Genomic DNA, 20,324 nt, shown 5'->3' with positions numbered 1-20,324 from the left:
TTTTCTGTAATATATTTGATTTTTCGAAGCATGTCTTCATTTATTTCAAACTACAGCCTCGTACTGTGTATCAGATGCTTTTAAAAAAATTCATTCTAAAAAAATGTGTTCCCTGAAAATGGGATGATCCGACGGGTAATGTTCGTTTATTAGAGCGGTTCGTGCGAGGACCGCGTCACTGTAAATAAAATACATTACAATTTTTTTTTGCCTGTAGTGTTTATTACGATACTAATCTAAGGGCTATCAGTAATTTTTTCTATTATACAATGAAAACACACAATATGAAACAATGAATATGTAATTAAGGAAACGTGCAAAAAAAACATCTGCCGGTTAACCATTAAACAAATTTACCCATAGATAAATAACAATAATTTAATGAAGTGTGAGTAGATAAAAATACTCAGAAGCGATATATAAAGGTCTCAGGGCTAGCGTTTAGAACTACCTCCTTCTATAATAAATTTCTTCCCAAAACCCCTACGTTGACCTTCAACTTTGAACTCCTCATATAAGAATTGACAGATTCCATTTTAGGTTTTACCTACACAAACAAAATGCAATTTAAAATTCCAGATATTTGACACTTATCGTTAATATAAAACACCGGTTATGCTGCATAATTATCGTCTGCTTTTCGATATGGCAGTTTGTTGCTGCTTACTGCCAGATAAAACAACAAACGGCGACTGGGTTTCTTTTTGTTTCGCTTGCAACATGTTTAGGGTTCCTAGAGGGGTGTCTGTTGAACTCATTTTTTTCATAAGCTGTAAAAAAAATGATTATAAATGTTAATTGCTAAAACATGACAAATAGTAAACTTAATCATCATTTCAATTACAATGCTACAAAGTAAGACAATTTGAGCATGTAACTTCAAGTTTAAATAATTAAATTAATATTATTAATATTATGTATTCCAAAGAAAACTGAAACCTTAAGAAAAAAAAGTAATGCTAATAAAGAAAAAGAAAAAGCAGGAGGTAATGTTTTAATTCTTAGTGCCACATAAGGACAAAGCTAAGACATAGAAATCAATAAAACCACTTGCTTATTTATTATTGCTTAATTTATTGCTTTTTCACTAAATAATTCAAATAGGCCAGGTTTATATAAATTAAGTATTAAAAATATTAATGGTAGCGTATTTGATATAAAGAAGGTAGATAAAGTAATAAACCATAAAGTAGCATAACTCTAGCTGTGGCTTTCAGTAAAAGGCTTAAATGCTTTATTCATAAATTTTATGAGATGAGAAAATAATAAATAATTCTGAATAATAAATAACTTATTATGACCTACAAAGCATTGGTTGAATCAATGATTAGATATGGTATTCTTGTTTAGGGTTCATTAAATGATAATGCTCTTTACGCCATAAGTGTAATGCAAAATTACATATTGAGGATGATATTTAGGAAGGACACATTTTTTTCCACTGCACGTTTATATTGTGACAACTCAATTTTAAATGTACGTCTACTTTATTTTCATGCTACTATCATGGTATACTAAAAAAATCCTCAGCTTAAAATAATTTCAAATCATACGCACAACATGAGACAAAAAAACGAATTCTAAAGGTACAACTTCAGCATACAACAGCAAGTCAAAGATTTGCAACATATATAGGGTCAAAAGTAATGAATATGCTTTCAATTAATTAGAAATATCAAAAACCATAAAAGGTTTTTAATTAAGATTTAATTAAGGTTTTTAATTAAGCTTATGAAAGGATGTTATATTTGTATAGATATATAGAGTAAGTTTTACACCGGTCTTAGTCATAAATTGTAGTGACACACACAGGATTTTGTTTTCGTGTGCATGTTACCTTTCCTATTTACTGATGTAATTTTATGTGATTACAATTATGTACAACAAGATTCCAAATAAGTTTTAGTAAGTTTTTTAGTTTGCCTAAAAATCCCCATATGAGAGCAACATTAATCGAATTTAGCCCCACAAAACCAAACTTCGTCAATTATTTCGCTCTATACCTTTTAAACGAGCAAGAGTAATAACTTGCAGTTTTTATGCTTTTCTTGCAAATGTAGTCAACTTTTCGAGTTCTATATCAAAACTATATCGTGCGATTTAAATCTTGGCAGCAAAATGGGAAAAAGTGTTATAATGAGAACACAAGTTTAAAACAGCTGTCTTTGTCTCCCAAACAAGCTTCAGGTTACTACAATCGACTACAACTTTCAATAGCTTGCTATTATGATTAGTAGGCCAATGAACCTTAAACAAAAATTATGTAAAATTTTCTATACTTTCTAATAGTGTGTCCACAAGTATGAGTGTATGTATTAGTTTTGGACAAGAAATCAGTATTTTATTTCTTTATTAACGCTGCCATGGAAATATTTCACGTTATTCAAATTCATTTTATTTAATTTATTAATTTAATTCATTTTATTCATTATTCACATTCAAGTTACAAAAAAAATATCAGCCGGTAGCGAAGAAATCCCTTGCTTTACTCCTACCACCAACTATATTGCCGGGTCGTTATGGCACATTTTTAAAACCTAAATGCTTTAGTGAGGATATTTTTCAATTAAAATTAAAAATTAACAAACTTCTATACCTAAAAAGGGTGATCAAAGAATCATAACTCACTATGGGTATTTTCGAATAGATTAGTAAAATACTTTGTCCTTAATAAATCCTTAAAATCTATTCAGCTTATCAACATTGTGTTCTTCAGAATAGGTCCACAGAAAACGACACGTTTTTAAAACACTAGTCTCTATAAATCGTTGCTTTAGATTAAAGTCTGCCAACGTTTGGAATTTTGTATTATTTATATTGATTAATGAACAAATGCTATAGTCGGATTACCGAACAGATGAAGTAAATGATGTCCGCGAAATATAGGCCCGCCCATCGATGCAACCTTGGCAGATTTAGACGAGGAGAATTATGCCTACTTATTTTAAATTATTTTACCGTACAGCTTTGCTTTGTAAGCAGCTTTTTTTTAAATATAATATGGTCGCCTGTAAAATGGGTCCAAACCGATTTTGAGGTTGTGCCAGGTAATAATATAATAATCCCTTTTAAGTATTTTGTTATGAAAAGTTATGTTAATATATTGGGGTTTACCGAAAAGGGATAGGTAATCCTTTTAAGTAATCATGCCAGGTCAAACATTTAGGGTGTAATTGGCCAGGTTCATCAGAACCGAGCGCTACCTGAGCGCTGGAAGTTATGCCTATAATAGGAAGGACCAATAAAAATTGTCATACCTGAGCAACAATCGAGCGCTTTTTTCTGATGAACCCGGCCATTATAAAATATAATTTTATGATCATAATCTGGTTTTGAGAATTCCTTAAGTAGCTTTTATCTTTTTTAGATATGTGTTTTAAAATGAAAGAAGGAATAACAAGTTAGGGGCTGCGCTCGTAGGCCTTCATCCTGGGATACACTGTATATTAAAAATATTTATTACATGCTGCTTCTGCTGTAAACTGGGCTTTTTGCACTTTGTTGTATGATGGATGCTCGTTATCACATGTTTTATATATGTTCATAATCACTTGCTTTTCAGCAATGGTCAAATGTTTTCGTACTCTTTTCTTGGGGGGTGACAATGGGGGTGTAGGTGGCGCGCCAACTTTTCAATATTGCGAACATTCAAATATTCGAATAGCAGAAAATTGAACCAACACGATCTAAAGCCGCTCGACTAATAAAATTAAATAAAACCCCAAGTCATGAACCCTATCGTGGCTCTAGGCCACACCTCCGGCGCAGAACAAAAACTGCAAGCTTATGGTATTTATGGCTCACCTGTGAACTCACTAATGTCTTACATTTCAGACAGACAACAGTTCACTTAAATAACAAATAACTAAATGAATATTAAATAGAAATCAAAATTATCCTTTAGGTCCTCGATATTTAATGTTAAATTTGTTGAGTTCCCCGGGACGGAATTCTTTTAAAAATGTTCTATAACGATCTAGCGAATCACATAAATAGTCAGACCGGATTTGCGTCAATTTGCGGATGATACTTCGATCATCCTCAAATTAAAACTAAAGATAAACTACACCCGCTATCTTCTCCGGGAGTTTATGAGATTAGGTAGGAAGAGTGTCCTGCAGTTTACGTCGCCTAGTCTGGTAGGAGGATTTCTACTAAGATTAGTGAACATAACGCCAAAGATAATAAATTTAAAAATACCCAAATTACAGTGACCAGATTGGCTTTTGCTAGTCAAGGACTCCAAACATAATTTTTCTGACAACCAAAATATCAAAGTACTTAATCAGTACAATAAAAGTAAAAAACTAGACTTGCTGGAGACAATGGGAATTAGTGAAGCGTTTGAAAGCCCAGATCTGTCCTCTGTTAATGAAAGGTTCGAATTTGATGGCCACCTAGTTTTTACAAATAATTTTAAAATAATTTTAGACACTCAAATGATTGTAAAGAAATAGTCCATACTTGCAGTGGATTTAAGGTAAAATGAAAATCCTTCAATCTCCCTCAACTTATTTAAATATAGTAAAATTTAAATAAGTGGAGGGAGACTGAAGGATTTTCATTTTACCTTAACTCAAATGATTGTTAGATTTCTGAAATGTATAATAATAGTGTGATAGTTTAGTTAATTTCTTTATGCATAAATATTGCCACTTTATTGTAAGCTTTGTTTATTTATATGTTAGGTGTTTTGTGAATGTTATGGTAAGTTTTTTGTTGAATTTTTCTTTCTTCATATTACATCATCATAATTATTGTAGGTCTGATTTATGTCATGCGGTAGTTTTGTGTTGTTGCTTTTTATTAAACATAATAAGTGTGACTTTTTTAGTATGAAAGACGGCATCCTCTCGAACCCATGTAAATGTTTTCCTATATAACATATATATGAGTGTCAGGGAGCTTCCGTTCAATTAATGTAGGAAACACTTAACTACTAGGTTCTTAATTGAAAGGGCGTTTTATGACTACAATCAATATCTTGATGGGCCTTGATAGGTATTAAGAATATGAATTTTGTGGATTTAGTAAATCGTACTTTTATATTTTAATTTAGAAATGTTTGCATTGACTAGTATTCTCTTTTTTTTAAGTGGTTTGCTATGATAAATAACGCGCTAAATCTCAATAAACTAGGACATGAATAAAATAATAATAATAATAATAATAATAATAATAATAATCTTACCTGTTCTTGTACACTTTTTTTAATCCTTTTCTCCACCTTATTTTTGCCGGGTCCCTTGCCGTGGAACTTGTGCGATAAATATCTAAACGCCTCCTTGGAATTTAAAATATGCCCGTCATCGTCGATGTATTCCAGTTTAACGTTCGGTTTAAAACTTTCCTTCTCCCGGAATTCTTGGATCGGTCCCGAATATCTTTCGCGACCACCTAAAGACGTCAGTTTTTTGTTAGTTTTAATTACTACTGCTTTATACTAAGTAAATATGTAACTTACTTCCTCTACCTCCCCTTTCATTGCCCTCCTCTCCGTAATTCTTATCTTCAATAGAGTAGTTTTGCGCTTGCAAATGAGCAAACCTGGAATTGCTCGGACGATTGTTTTGTTCCTTGTCCAAGTATCCTTTGCTCATTGCCAGTTTTAGTGCTGCGCCCACTCCTGTACTGACATCTGGTTCTTCGTCCAAGATCTGAACCTCCTGAAATAAAGGGAGCATTTATAAGAATATCGTTTAGCCTTAAAAACTACTGAATATGTTTACTAAGGACATATACTTTATTGGATAAAAGTAAGGCAACTTCTATTAAAACATACGATTTATAAACATACATTAGTTTAAAAAGCGATATAGTAATATAATGATAGAGTGAAAAATACTGATGAGTCAGAATAATTTTTTTTTTTGTTTATTTCAATGGCAAAGCCAATTTACAAGAAAAAAATTAGAACAAGAACAGACATACATAAGTGGCAACCATAATAAATATAATAAGTAATCAACGATATGGAAATGAAAAACATTATAGCCAAATAACAAAAATGTGACTTTACAGACAATGTCAGTCTTTTAGTTCCTTAAGTTTTAATTTAAATGAATTAACAGAGTTACCTACGAAGGATCAAGATCAAATTCATTCAGTGCTCTCATAATCTTGGTGATTGGAGACAAGAAGCCGCAATTAGCATGATGAAAAGGTAAACCAAACATCAAGCACCATTCTGATATCTATTATTGATATTGAAATTAAGAGATGGCTCCAAAATCCCTATAGCGCAAAATTCCTAAAACCCAAACGTCCTAATCAGAGCTGCTCGGCATTCATCGGAATTTCTGGGATCCCTATTTTACATTGAACCAAGGATAGATCGGTATTATATATGTCAACTTCGCATTTCATAATCATCATGGCGCCTGGCAACGGTCGGAGCGAGGATCGCCCATACATAAGCGTCGCACTCTTCAGGAATTTTCTACCTGAGTACCCCAATTTGTACTGTTTAGGGTTTGAAGTGATGTAAAAATAGCAACGATTTTTATTGTCTATGTCTATGAAGTATTGGGAAAAATGAGATTATTTAGATGAAATTTATAACGGAAATGCGTCCATTTTTAAATTAGAAGGTGTAAATCGAACTAAACTGAACAGAACTAAACTGAAAACTAACCCTACACACCTACGACGATAGTAGGAGTAGGTACCCGTCCCAAGACCCGACTCCTGTGAAGTCCTCTCAATAATGGCTTGTTAACACGAGCTTAGTGCTAATCATTAGTATTCGATAATCGCACTAATACCATGACGTGTAAACAAACCGAATATGCACTAAGTACTAGCAAAATTTCAAGAGTGAGTCAATAGAAACTGATTCTATTTACCAATCACTTAGTGCGAGTAGCGAGTACTAATGATTAGCACTAAGCTCGTGTGAACAAGCCATAATGAAAATACGAAACTACTGAAAACACTGCTTTTTACTATTCGGATCGGTAGGACAAATAAACATTAGGACAAATGTGGTAATCCCGAAATTAAATGGTCCATTTTCCAGAGTACGAGGGCAATAATAAATTCACTTTCAAAAACTGCATTTCAGAAAGAACTAGACACAATAAAACCTATTGCAGTTATTAAAGGCTTCCTAATTAATTCAATATATAAATAATTTTTTAAATTTTAAAATAAATATAAATTGTCTTCCAACATAGTTCATAATAAACAAATAAACCGAATTTAAAATTCCATTGTCTAGGTTATTTTGGAAACGTGGTTATTTCCTAATAATAAAAATACTTTTTATAATAATTTGTTTATTAATATGGACAAGAAAGGTAACTTAACTTAATCGGGACTGCAATGCGGTTTATGTGGGCCAATCTGGCCGTCAAATTCACAATATTGGAACACTTAAGCCTGTATAACAAGCATAGAGCCTCTGACGTCACGGAAACGAAATCAACTTTTGCTAACCATCTCTTTGCTAATTCTACTACCATACATGAGAAAGTGAAAGTATTTAATAAGTGTCCTAAAGGTAAAAAGTTGGATCTTCTAGAAAAGTTCGAAATAACAAAAGCCAAGAAAAGTCCAATGCTCAACTGTGTGAACGACATTTTTAGTTTTGAACTTCAGATTTTTAACAATTTGAATAGCCTTCAGATTCTCTTTAAATAAAACAAGTGCACTACACTAAGCCAATTTAACGTAAGGCTTAACGCTACCTACTTTTAACACAAGAGTTATCAATTTTAACTCTTAATTTCTACCCTTGACTTGTATCATGTAGTGTGGTTTTTTTTTGCTCTTTGATTAGTGAATACACAGGCCATAAAATTATTAGTTTGTAATTTTAGTGTAAATTAGATTTAATTAATAAGTGTTCCTAAACCTTATTATCCCTGTTTCTTATTCTGGATGATGATGTATAGTACAGGCGAAACACGTGCGATCCTTGATTTTATATTCCAATATATTTGAGATCTTTGTGACTGGGACCAACTTTAACTATGACTTAATTTATTACTATTTAATTTAAGCCAGTTTCTTTGAATAAAAAATAAAAAAAACAATTTCTTTGAGATAGTCCTTGAATGCATACGTTTTTTTATATCATTTATTAACGAAGACAACTGATTTATATGTTAGTACCGTTTTGCCTGTTTTTTGTTTTATCTTTCTTTTTTGTTTATAATCTCAATAAAAGTATTTGTTTTAGTATATCAAAAAAACTAATACTTTATATTAAGTAAATGTAACTATTATTTTTGTTTTTATATACTATATACAATAATTATATATGCAATTTTAAACTCTTTCTTTGATTCTATGAATTTTTAAAATTTTAAATATCTGTAATATTTTATATAATAATTTAATATATGTCCTGAGGATTACCTCATAAAGGTTGAAACATTAACATATTGCAAGGAAATGGTTGTCTAAGAACTTTTTATTTTTGGCCTGAATCTAACAAACATTGATTGTGCAAAATATTTACGCTTAATTGATGCTATTGAAAAATGGCGTTTAAGATTTTGCTGTTGGTTTTTTAATTTCAAATCCACGGCAAGATGTTAAAATGATAACTGTTTAAAAAGACAATTTATAAATAAAAAAGATTATGAAACATACCTGAGGTGCCAATCGACCCAAATCCAACTCCTGAGCTTTTGTATCCACCGAATTCCAACCAGTAGGCTCAATAATTTGACACTCATCGTCACTTTTTTCATCATTCATTCCTTCCTTTTCGTAGTCGAGTAAATCTTCGGCTTCATCACGGTTTCCTGCTTTGCCATATGTAGGAATATCACCTAAAATAAAAAATATAGGTAATATAGGTAATAATAACCGAATTATTCTAAACTCAATTTAAAAGGCACTAACCATTAAGCAAAAAATGTAGAAAATGACGATAAAAATGTTGCCAAAAATAATGTCATAAAATTTAAAATATACTAAACTATAACAGTAATAATAATTCCAGAAGAAACAAAACTTAAATAAATCCTATAAAAATAGTTTTCAAAAAACGAGAAAAAAAAAGTGTGTGTAGCTATTTTCAGTTGAAATTTTCAATTGAAATTTAGGTATTATGGTATCTAACAAAAAGCTGAATTGAAAAAAGGATATCGCCTTTTTTAAATAAATATATTTTCACAAAAAAATACAAACTTCTAATAAATATATGAAAAACAAGATAATAGTTCTTTTGGCACCAGTCGCCATCTTCAGTCGGCCACACAAACTTTTTACTTTATATTCATCAAGTAAGTACTTTTACATTTTCTAATATTAACTATTTTTTTATTAGTAGGTATTTTAGTATTAAGGTACGCTGTTTCTGTACAAAATTCATTCAACCGTCCTAGGATGTCTGAATTGGAAACAAATAACTTTTTCATCTATCTATTTAGTAATATGTCATAACTGTCCCTATTACGTTTTTATTGTAAGAACACTGCATAAACTTGGATTAAAGAAAACTTTTTCACTTTTTACAGGATTTGCACTTTATAAGGAATTTTTGTTATAATATCTGGGCCACCAAGAAATCTTAATTGATACTCTCATATTTTTAATTCTTTCACACTGCCATGTTACACTTTCACCACCTGTTTTACGCTTATTCCATTTTTCCACCATAAACACACTAAATCACGATAAGTTTACAGTTGGAAGTCAGGTTCAGAAAACTGACAAATCCTGGACATATCAAAATTTACAGGTAAATATACACATCAAAATGGTCTAAGGAACACTTAGAAAAATAGTTTTTTTGCCTTATAAATTTTTATATATTTATATTTTCATACGGAATAGATACTAGCTTTAATATTAAGATACCAACGAAGTAAAATAAATATTTGGGTAAAAAAAATCATGCCAGAAAAGCGTTTTTTGCTACTTGCACATTTTGTCGAAATAACGCAGATTATAATTTTTAAATTCTAACGCAATATCGCATTTTCTGTGGTTCCAACCGAACAATTGTGATTTAGTTTTTATTCAATAAAAATGGAAAGACGACATTTAACTCGAGAGGAAATGCTAAGAGCAGTCGGAATGCTTGAGGCAGGAACAAGTCAAAGAGACGTTGCAAGAGCTTTGGATACATCTCCCAGTGTAATTAACCGTTTGTGGACAAGATATAGAGAGACAAATGATGTTACAGAACGGCATCAAGGCCCGACGCGAGTTACCACACCTGCCCAAGACCGTTTTATAACTTTGCAAGCTCAAAGAAATCCCACGGTAACAGCCTCTGTTTTGGTTCAGCAGCTCTCACGAGTGCATAACGTCGAGGTTTCAGGTCAAACTATTAGAAACCGTTTGCATGAGAGAGGACTTCATGCCAGAAGACCCCTAAGTGTTCCTCGGTTAACTTTAGGAAATCGAGGTGCAAGATTAACGTGGTGCCAAGAACATGTTAATTGGAATCAAGAAAGATGGACCACAGTTCCTTTTTACGGATGAGTCTCGATTTTCATTTTATCCTGATTCTGGTAGAATTCGTGTCTGGAGAGAGGAAGGAAATGAAAGTCGTTCGCGTCATGCCCGGGAAGTAGTAAGGCAATGTGGTGGATCACTAATGTTTTGGGGTGGCATTAGACTTGACGGAAAAACGAACCTCATTTTTGTGAAAAATACAATGACTGGAATAAGTTATAGGGATAATATACTACTGCCTGTAATTGTTTCATATTTACGCGAAATGGCCCCAAATTCGTTGTTGCAACAAGATAATGCCCCACCACATCAAGCACGGCTTGTACGAATCGCTATTGAGAAAAATCAAATCAATCTTCTACCCTGGCCCTCTACCTTACCGGACCTTAATCCAATTGAGCATGTTTGGGATTGGTTAAAAAGGCAACTTCTTCAACGATTTGACTTTTTTCAAAGCGCTCTGGAGCTTCGTCTTGCTGTGACACATGTTTGAGAGGAGTTGCCCCAAGACTTAATTAATAATTTAATTTTAAGTATGCCTAGGCGATGCCAAAGTGTTATTAATAATAGAGGTGGACCATCTGGCTACTAGTTTAATTTGTATTTGGTAAATTTTTATTTTTATATTTTTTTTTTAATAAACGGTAATAAATGGGATTTTGTTCGTTATTTGGGACCTAAATTACGAGTAAATTATAGTCTACAAAAAAAGTTAATAAATATATTGTTATTTTATTCGAATAATGTAAAAAAATTGCAATAATTAACTTTTTTCCAATCTCCTCAAATATATTAACATATTTGTATGTGTTCCCTAGACCATTTTGATGTGTGTATAGTATTCGATACCAGTTAACGCGGATTTGTTTTGTTTATAAAGTAAATGATGCGTCTTGGTACATAGAAACAATTTATCGCAAAATGTCAAAAAAATTAAATGGTGGACTACCATTGTCTGTTTTTCCTTTATAGCTGAGTCATTGTGTAGTTACTTCAAAATTCTTAATTCCATATCAAGTTTCAGAAAACATAGGAAGACTAATAATAAGACATAATAAGAATTTTTTTTTATTAAACATCCAAGTAAAGTTATATAGTTTGTAATATTATTGGGTTTAGGGATCAACTAGGCGATCTTGAATAGGATTTGACTTTTATTTTATTGATCCCTAAGCCCAACATCATTACAAACCATATAACAATTGTCAAAATGTGTGCTAATATAATTTAATAGCAATATGCATCAGGCAATTTTTGAACCTTTAGTGGATGTTACATATAGGATGAAGCAAATTTACATGGCAATTTCGGAATAATTCACTCATTGATTACTGCTTTGAGGTTTCTGTTGGTTCTAAATAAACTATAACTATTGTATTTTTTTACTTACCAAGTGTCCTACAAAACTCTGCAGTGGAATTCAAAATAATATTTCCGCTATCTATCCCAGTATCATCCTCTGGTTCCTCTTTAGGCTCAATTTTTAATAAATCGGCAATAATAGTCTCCTTTTGCTTCATTTTTCTAGCTTTATGTAGCGCTTTTTCTAGTAAGTCGTCTTTGTCGTCTTCTAGTTTGATGTCGGTGGGAATGACAACATCTAAACAAAAAAAAAACAAGAATCTTAATTCAAATCATTTTCGACTTAATAGTAAAGGGAGCTCCTCATATTGAACTTGAACAGCAGGTGCTAACTGTTCTCTAGTATAGACATTTAAAATAAAGTGGCACAGTATATATTTAAATAGATATTATAAAAGAGATTTCCGTTATCCTATTTAATACTTATTATTTATATTGAATTTCTGAATTGATGAATAATGTCACTGTTCAACAAGGCCAGGGCGAAAAAACTAAAGCACTATTCTTGGATTTGCAGAGAGCGGTTGATACGACATCTTATTCCTACCGCATTAAAATGCTGGAAAGCAATGCTGTGTGTGAAGAGTTTTACTTTCGTTTTAGAAAAAAATTATCTTACAAATCGTACTCAATTTGTTAAAATATATAATATATCAAGCTCTTCCAAAACACTTAAACATAGTGTTCCTTCAGGTACCTTTCTTGGATCAATTTTATTTATTCAGTCTATAAATATGCTTTGTAATCTTGATGTGGGTATGAAAGTTCTATCATTAGAAGTTTATATGTGATTTAAATAGTAAATTTAGTTGCAACACAATATCACATAACAATCTCAAAAGTCATAAATTAAACCAAATATATAACATTTTCTGTAAAAATACTATGGAACAATGTTTTGTTAATTATTTGGGACCAAAACTTTATAATTTGTTACCTCAGACTATTAGATGCATAGAGAATGTGGGTAAATTTTAAAATAAATTAAAAGAATATATGTTCTAACACCCTTAATTTTTAGAAAAATTTCACTATACTTCAGTCCCTGTAAACAAAATTCAAGTTTAAATAAACTCGACTTACCAGGTACATCGTCAATGCTTATGTCAGGCTCGTTGGCTTCGACCTTTAACTTATTTCTCCTCGACCCGATTTGCTCAATTTGCTGCGACGAGATCAAGTCTTCAGCAGTCAATTTTCCTTTCGCCCGAATCCTCCTCGTCTTTTTCTTTGGTTTTTTAAATTTCGCCAACTCTTCCTCATTGTAATATTCAGAAGCCAAAACCAAATTCTTCTCCGCAATTGATTCAAGCCGTTTTTTGGCCAACTTATCTTTTACCGACTGAACTACTGCCGCCTTTTTGGCTAATAACTTATCGTCTTCTCCGATCCTGAAACTATCTCGTTTTTCCCCGTCAATTTCTTCATCGTATTTAGATAAAAGCGACTTTTCTTTCGGGTTGCCGAATTCGTCATACTCCTGATCTTCATATGCATTGTATAAAATTTTCTTTTTCTTATTTTCCACGTTTTTGGTGTATCTTTCGTTGTCTATCATGTTAACGTTGACTAAAACGTCATCCTCGTTATCAAGTACCCCACTATCTTTTAGGGTTAATATAACTTGTTTCTCTTCGGCAATTGAGCCAATGTCATGTTGCACTTTTAGACCACGCAGGTCTTTTTGGGTATATTGCCTGTTGCGCCGCTCTTTCTGTTCTTGCTCGATTATATCGCCTATGCCAAATTGAGCGTCCATTTCTTCCAACATTTTGGCCTAAAAATAATATTTATATCTAAGTCAAATAATAGGGGAAAAGAGATGTGGCAAATCATAAGCCAAACACAGAAAAAGAGTGTTAGAGCAAAGTCAAAGGAGTGAACTCACTATAGCCCAAATGTTTAATAAACTCCACCAAATCTAACTCTTTATCCAATAGGCACTAACTTTCTAAATAGTAATATAAAATCAATTCCAAATACTTTTATACCTGAAGACTGGCTAAAAGACATTCTAATGACTCAAACACTAATGGAAATATCTTTAACAACATTTTAAAAAATTGTGATATCATACCTCTCCTTCTAACAGCTCAAAAAGTGTTATCATGAATAATTTAGAAGGCTTCATCTTTACAGAAGATTGCCAAGAATATATTTGGGAAAGTTATTTTCTGGTCAAAAAAAATTATTTAGACATGAATGCAATAAGACAAATTTCTTTAAAAATTTTTTTTTTGTCAAAATATTATCAATTAGAAAATATGACAATCTCTGATAAACCTGCCTGTAACTCAAAAGGAGATATGCCTAATGTTAGTAACTTCTTACATAACTTACTTACTAAAATATTTTTTTTCTTTTAAAAAATCTGCACTTCATGTGCTTGCCTAATGGTATGAGAATTCTTGCAGAAAGAAATTCAAAAGAATAATTATTTATTCTACTGCTTCTACCTATATGTATGAATTGTGCATTTATGTTTATAAGAACAAAATTAAGTTCAAATAATGGAATAAATGTCTGAATTTTGTTCTTTGTTTTATATTAATACTGAAATCCTCTGGTCAATACAAAACTACAAATAAGTTGCCTTACCCTCTTTTCAGCTTCCAACTTTGCTTTCTCAATTTTCCTGTTCCGGTCCACCCAATTACTGACATCATCTTCACTATCACTTTCTCCCAGAGTTTTCACTTTCGAGAATTTACTTTGCAACATCCTTTTCTCTTTGTGCTCTGCGATTTTAGCACGGATTTTCTCCCGCTCCGCCTTTTGCGCCCAGTTTTCGGCAGGCTTATGATAAAACTCTCCCAAATCATCTTTTTTCTTCCCATCATTACTGGTTTCAGTTTGAACTTCCAACGGCTTCAATCCCAATTGAGCTCTCAGTTTATTGGTTTCATCAATTGAGAGAGTGTCCTGCGAACCTCCTTGTCCTGATGAAGCATCAGCCGATTTTGAGTCCTGATGAGATTCACGTTTTGATTCTGCCTTGGAGTCATATTTTATTTCTCTGCTATCATATTTGGGTTCTCTGGGCTCATATTTCGATTCCCGTGATTCATATTTTGACGCTCTTGATTCATATTTTGACTCTTTTGATTCATATTTTGACTCTCTTGATTCATATTTTGAGTCCCTTGATTCATACTTTGAGTCTCTATCATATTTTGACTCATGTTTTGATGAAGTTTCAATGGGATATTCTGTGTCTGGGATAACTTCAATGACATCTGAAATTTGAAGGTAAATTATGTTCAAAAATTTATAGTAGTAAATTGATATATTATAGTATTCCTTCCGCTTTGACATTAAAATATAAAAGAACCTAGTATTCAAATAAGATCTTTAGCAACCATGGAATTCTTTTGGATCTTATATTTACATATGTAAGTTTTATTGATGTGAAACCTGCAATAGAAACAATTTTTGAAGATAGCTTACATCACATGGCTATTAGCTTTAACCTTTATTGTTAGGAAGAATGTGAGATAATGAATATAAGAATGAATTTTTTCGTTAAATTAATTAAAAGATTTTAAAGAATTTTGTGTTAAAGGAAAAATTTTCTAAAGAAATATAAAACTTTTTCATCTTGATTTTCTTCAAAACTTTGCCATTTGATTATACAGAAAAAACAAATACATGGGAAGTTTAAAATTAGTGGGCTTGGACAGGTGGATAATGAGCTTTTGTATGCCTGTGTCCTTAAGATATCAGAATGAAGTTTTAAAAGATGCTTCTTCTAAACACTACATTAATAAAATTAAAAAAAAAAACCAAAAAGAGGAAAACAGTGAACTTTGTGTCTTGTTTTTAATTTCAATTCAAAAATGCTGCAAAAGAGCACACTTATCACACTCAAGATCAACTGTCTGTGCTTAATTGTTGCTTAACTTGTTTGGTAACAAGCTTTACTTTATACAAAGTCATAATTATTTTTAACTTTGTGAATAAATTTGTTGAAGAGAGAATTGTAAATGTAATAAAAAATTGTGTAATGCAAGTTAAGGTATGTGAACACAGGTACACCATTATCCTTAAATTTACAGAGTTGTGTCACAAAGAAAGGCTTAGCCTTTAGCCAAAGACTAAAAAAATTTTCTCCAATAATTCAAGGTTCAGTTCAATCAACTTTTTTAAAAAATTTCCAAAATAACCTTACAAAAGACATAAAAGTAATGAAAATTAATCTTTTATTAATATTAGGCACATACCTTCTAAAAGAAACTGACCCAATATTTTGATTTAGTTTGATATTTATGGGCTGGTTATGAACATTGCATATTATCAAGAAATGCTAAGAAATTTATTCCATTTAGTAGTTTAAGGCATGATATAAATCCTGACAAATTAATTCAACAATTTCTGATATGCTGAGGGATCTCTTTGATGAGAAGCTATAGCACATTCAATCTATATGCAACAAAGTATTAAGAAATCATTAATTATTGAACAAATGAATTACTTTAATAATGGACTGGGAACTAAAGTTTTTCACCTTTTGCTCTCCTAAAATAAGCTTTTATGAGCAAAATATTTTTAATAGTGCAATTAATTATTTTTTTAATTTAACTTGTGTTACTATGTACTAACTGGTACTAAACTACTGGCTGTTACTCAGATCTTTTAATGTACGTCCAAAAAAAGCCTAAATCATTCCTAATAATTTAATTGATGCTTATATCATTAGTAAGCATGTTTTTTAGTGAATTTCTGCAAAATACTTCTGATTGCTCTTCTAAAACAAGTTTTATGAAAAGAATATTTTTAATAATGCAATTCAATTTCCTTTTAATATAATTTGTATACTTACATTCATAGCATTGGTGCTAATGCTAAGTAAGTATTTTGCCAGTTTGATCAAGTGTGTGAAAGGGTGTTGTATAGTCCGTATATAACCAGTATTGTCAATTTCTGAACCAGTAGGTCAAGCTTAATAAACCATATTTTCAAAATAGAGTTCAAAAAATATTTTCAAATAATTCTGATGATGTTAAAAATCTTATCTGGAGTGCCTCAAGGTTCTATTCTGGGTCCCCAGTTGTTTATTATCTATCTACTTCTGATATACCTACTTATTTTAACATTTTTTTTTTTAAACAATATGGATGTTAACCTGGATGGTGTGTAATGAAAGGCTAGTAACTTCTGGTATGTATAAACCAGTGTCAGTAAGAATTCTTTCTTGGATGAATAGGGGCCTGCATGTATTCCTAGATTTTGCATTACAAATAGGATGAAGAGCATGTTATTGTAAAATAAAGAGCAATTGAAGAAGATAGTGACCGTAGCATTTCTCCAAAAATGGATTCCATATCCAAGACAAAACTCAATACAACCTGTAGACCAAGTTCCTGGGTTATTGGCCTCACTGCAAAACAACCAGAAGCAATCTTGGCAAGATTTTGTATGTGTTCTTCAAACTTCAGTTTCTCATATATGATATCATCACATGGTTAGTATCAACATAGTACTGTTTCTTCTTGTTTCTGTTTTTTCCCCTAATTTCATTTAATTCTATTTTATTGTTCATTTTTGAATAACTTTTATTTAAATATTATTTTCCTGAATATTGTTTTTTTGTACTACCTAATTATTTTGGATAGATAAGAAATGCACACAGTAAATTTAAAATACCATTATGCATGGGGTCTTTTTAGCAGTTGAGTAGTTGTGATTTTATAATGTTATAATGTATGATTGTATTGTCTGCTGAACAAGTCCTAATTTTTTGCAGGTCGGTAGATACAAAAGAGTAAAGAGATTTGTTGGAAGAGCTGTGCCATAAAATAGACATGTAAACTTTGCCTGTATAAAAAGATTTGCTAGTAATGATCTAGCAAATCTTGACATGCAGCAAGAAAGAATGGGACCTAAAATAGATCCTTGTGCAATGCCCCACTGCACTGCACCTTACTTACAAGCTTGCAGAACTTATAAACACCTGCTCAAACTCAATGCTGAAATTGATCTTTCAAGAATGATGAAAATTAAGAATGCCCTTGACTATGCCACTGAAGCTAAAGAGGTGAAGTTTCTGCAGCAGAAATTTATAACCGACACAATTAAATGCTTTTCATAAATCTTAAAGAAAGTTGTATATGGCATCATGGGTACCCATCTCCTCCCTCTTAAAGGTATGCGTCTCTGTTTCAGTTTTTTATCAATTTGGACATAGTGGATAATAAAGAAAGAGGTCAAAAGGTTTGCAGGGTCTTGAGGGTCTCTACCTTTAAAAATAGGAATCACTTTTACCAATTTCATGCAATTCTGGAAAGTTGTTGAATTTTCAAGATGTATTAATGGACTCAACCAGTGCAAACTGAATCAGGTAAGTTAAGGAATATGTTAACAGAAACCCCAACATCTCCTTTTGCTTGATTTTTGTTTTTCAAAAAGTTTAGTTTTCTTCAATTCATTTAGATTAATTGGAAAGAGAAAGAAAGAGTTTTGGATTAAAGTATTTCTGATGCAAGCAATGGGATTTTAGGTTGTATTGAGGCTTTGGTTCTTTTAAAGGTAATAAAGATCCTAATATTTGGATTACAAACATCTGACATTTCTCATATTTTTAAAGAACTTAACTGGTTGAAGATTGACAGGAGTAAAGAATTGCATATAGGTAGCTTCTTATTTAAAAGAAGTTTTTTTAAGACTATTTAGTTCAAGCCACAGAAGTGGATTTCAGTAGAGTAGCTGTGCGGTAGCTAGACTGTGCCTTACTTTTTTGATAATTATTTTTATAAACAATTATTTTTGTACAAAACAATGAAACTACAGATAGGTAGACTAATCTACATATTAGTGATGGGATAATTCAGATTAAAAATCATTCATAATTTGATTATTTTGAACAAGTGATGGAAAAATTAAAAGATTTAAATTATATTCTTATTATTAAAAGCATTCATAACCTAATAATCCAAGTATTGAAATGTGATTTTTCTCATCACTACTATATACTAAATGTGCATACCCAAAAATAAACAATATCTAGTTTCAGTAAATAGACACATTGGTACTGTTGGTCAGAAGTGTACCTTACTCTCATTGGCTTGACTCACCCTTTGACAGTTAATAGTGTTATTGATTGCAAAATAGTAATATTAATTTCAATGTAATACTGCCACATGCAGAATACCTTCTGACCAACAGGACCGAGGCTGCTATTTGTGAACCCAGTTATAGTTCACTTATGTTTATGTGTTTTACTTATGTGTCACCTCATTTTAATATGCCATTAAAATCCTTACATTTTAAGTCATTTGTTTTTGTGTTTTTTAATTAAACCACATAAATAGAACATATTTTTAATTATTTTATGAAGAAATAGTATGTTCCTACCATCATCAGAATTCTGCCTAGCCCTTTCTTTGGACCTCTCTCTTCTCTTCTCTTTATGATGCCTATGTTTATGCTTGTGCCGTTTTTCTCGGGGTGCATCATATTCATCACTCGGGCTGCCATGGCGTCTCTTTGACGGCCGCGAGGATTCTTTTTCCTTGTACTTGGACTTGCTGCTAGAACCCATGCTCTTTCAAGTAAGTTGAACACACAAGGAAATGCAACTTTAAGAGACACTTGGAAAAATGTGGAAAAACGTACCTATTATTTTCGGGGTGGCTGTTATTAATTTTTTAACAAGTTGGAGACGAGAGAATATATTTTATATTGGATGTTTTGACTTCACTGGATGATAAACTGTGAGTAAAACAGTAAAGGTTTATAGTTTAATTAATCCGGATTTTTACAACACTAATATAAACGGAGGACTACAACAAAATGGACGAATGACACATACCATTCGTGTCATAAGTCAATACTGACATATATATACAGGCTGTCCTTAAAATAATTTGACAATTGACGTATCCCCACTAGTGCATGGTGGTAAGAGATAATTAAATATTTAAGGTACAGTTTCATCAGATCGGCTTGGACCAAATTTCAAACCCTGCCCTGAAACACCTACCGTACAAGGCCAAATCAAATTTATTAAATTATAGTTACACAATTATAATTTAATATAGAGAAGTATAAAATATACAGTTAAAATGGCCGAAATGAATTTGAATTGATTATTAGGAACGAAGAACTAGATAAAAAACTCTAAAAACAGTTTCTATATAACGAAGGGGGAACAAAAAAAAGCATATTATGTAACCCTTATCTGCAGCCCCTTTGATAAGGTGAGATACACCCCTAAAAGCTTAAATAGAAAGAGGGGTCGAGTAATCTAGAAGCTCTTAAAAAATGATTTCCATTGTTACGATAGAAGGCCACATTTCAGAAAATTCTTCTCTGTCTATGAACGAAAACACTAAATAAAAACACTATTTTAAAGTTTTTATTGATATTTAATTAAATATTGAAAATGATTTGCATTATTTTTAAAATTATAATAAAGCCCACTTTCAAATTAACATTAAACTTACATTTGTAAATGTTTCTTTTGATACGGCATTCTTAAAGTATTCTATTCTGGAGTTGGTCTAGTGATCCACAGATTTTAGGTGACCCCAGAAAATGTCAAGAGTTGT

At 31.6% G+C, this 20,324-nt stretch overlaps 1 protein-coding gene across 1 annotated transcript; it reads right to left on the bottom strand.

The window, feature by feature from the left end:
- Positions 1-283: 283 nt before the first annotated feature.
- LOC126738559 (U4/U6.U5 tri-snRNP-associated protein 1) lies at positions 284-19,587 on the bottom strand. Its single transcript, XM_050443941.1, has 8 exons — positions 19,129-19,587; positions 14,377-15,014; positions 12,862-13,555; positions 11,807-12,016; positions 8,599-8,780; positions 5,465-5,666; positions 5,192-5,397; positions 284-770 (listed from the first exon to the last, which is right to left on the bottom strand). The coding sequence occupies exons 1-8, from the start codon at positions 19,313-19,315 to the stop codon at positions 627-629; spliced, it is 2,463 nt and encodes an 820-aa protein (XP_050299898.1). The 5' UTR covers positions 19,316-19,587; the 3' UTR covers positions 284-626.
- Positions 19,588-20,324: the final 737 nt, after the last annotated feature.

The sequence above is a fragment of the Anthonomus grandis genome, chromosome 7, assembly GCF_022605725.1.
Source record: "Anthonomus grandis grandis chromosome 7, icAntGran1.3, whole genome shotgun sequence".
NCBI lineage: Eukaryota > Metazoa > Arthropoda > Insecta > Coleoptera > Curculionidae > Anthonomus > Anthonomus grandis.
This window is presented reverse-complemented; position numbering and strand designations above follow the sequence as displayed.

Coding starts and splice junctions, on each gene's coding strand:
- LOC126738559 (XM_050443941.1), bottom strand. CDS start 19,315: ATGGGTTCTAGCAGCAAGTCCAAGTACAAGGAAAAAGAATCCTCGCGG. Junction 12,017..12,861: donor AAGCATTGACGATGTACCTG/GTAAGTCGAGTT, acceptor TTTTTTGTTTAG/ATGTTGTCATTCCCACCGAC. Junction 5,398..5,464: donor TGAAAGGGGAGGTAGAGGAA/GTAAGTTACATA, acceptor TGACGTCTTTAG/GTGGTCGCGAAAGATATTCG.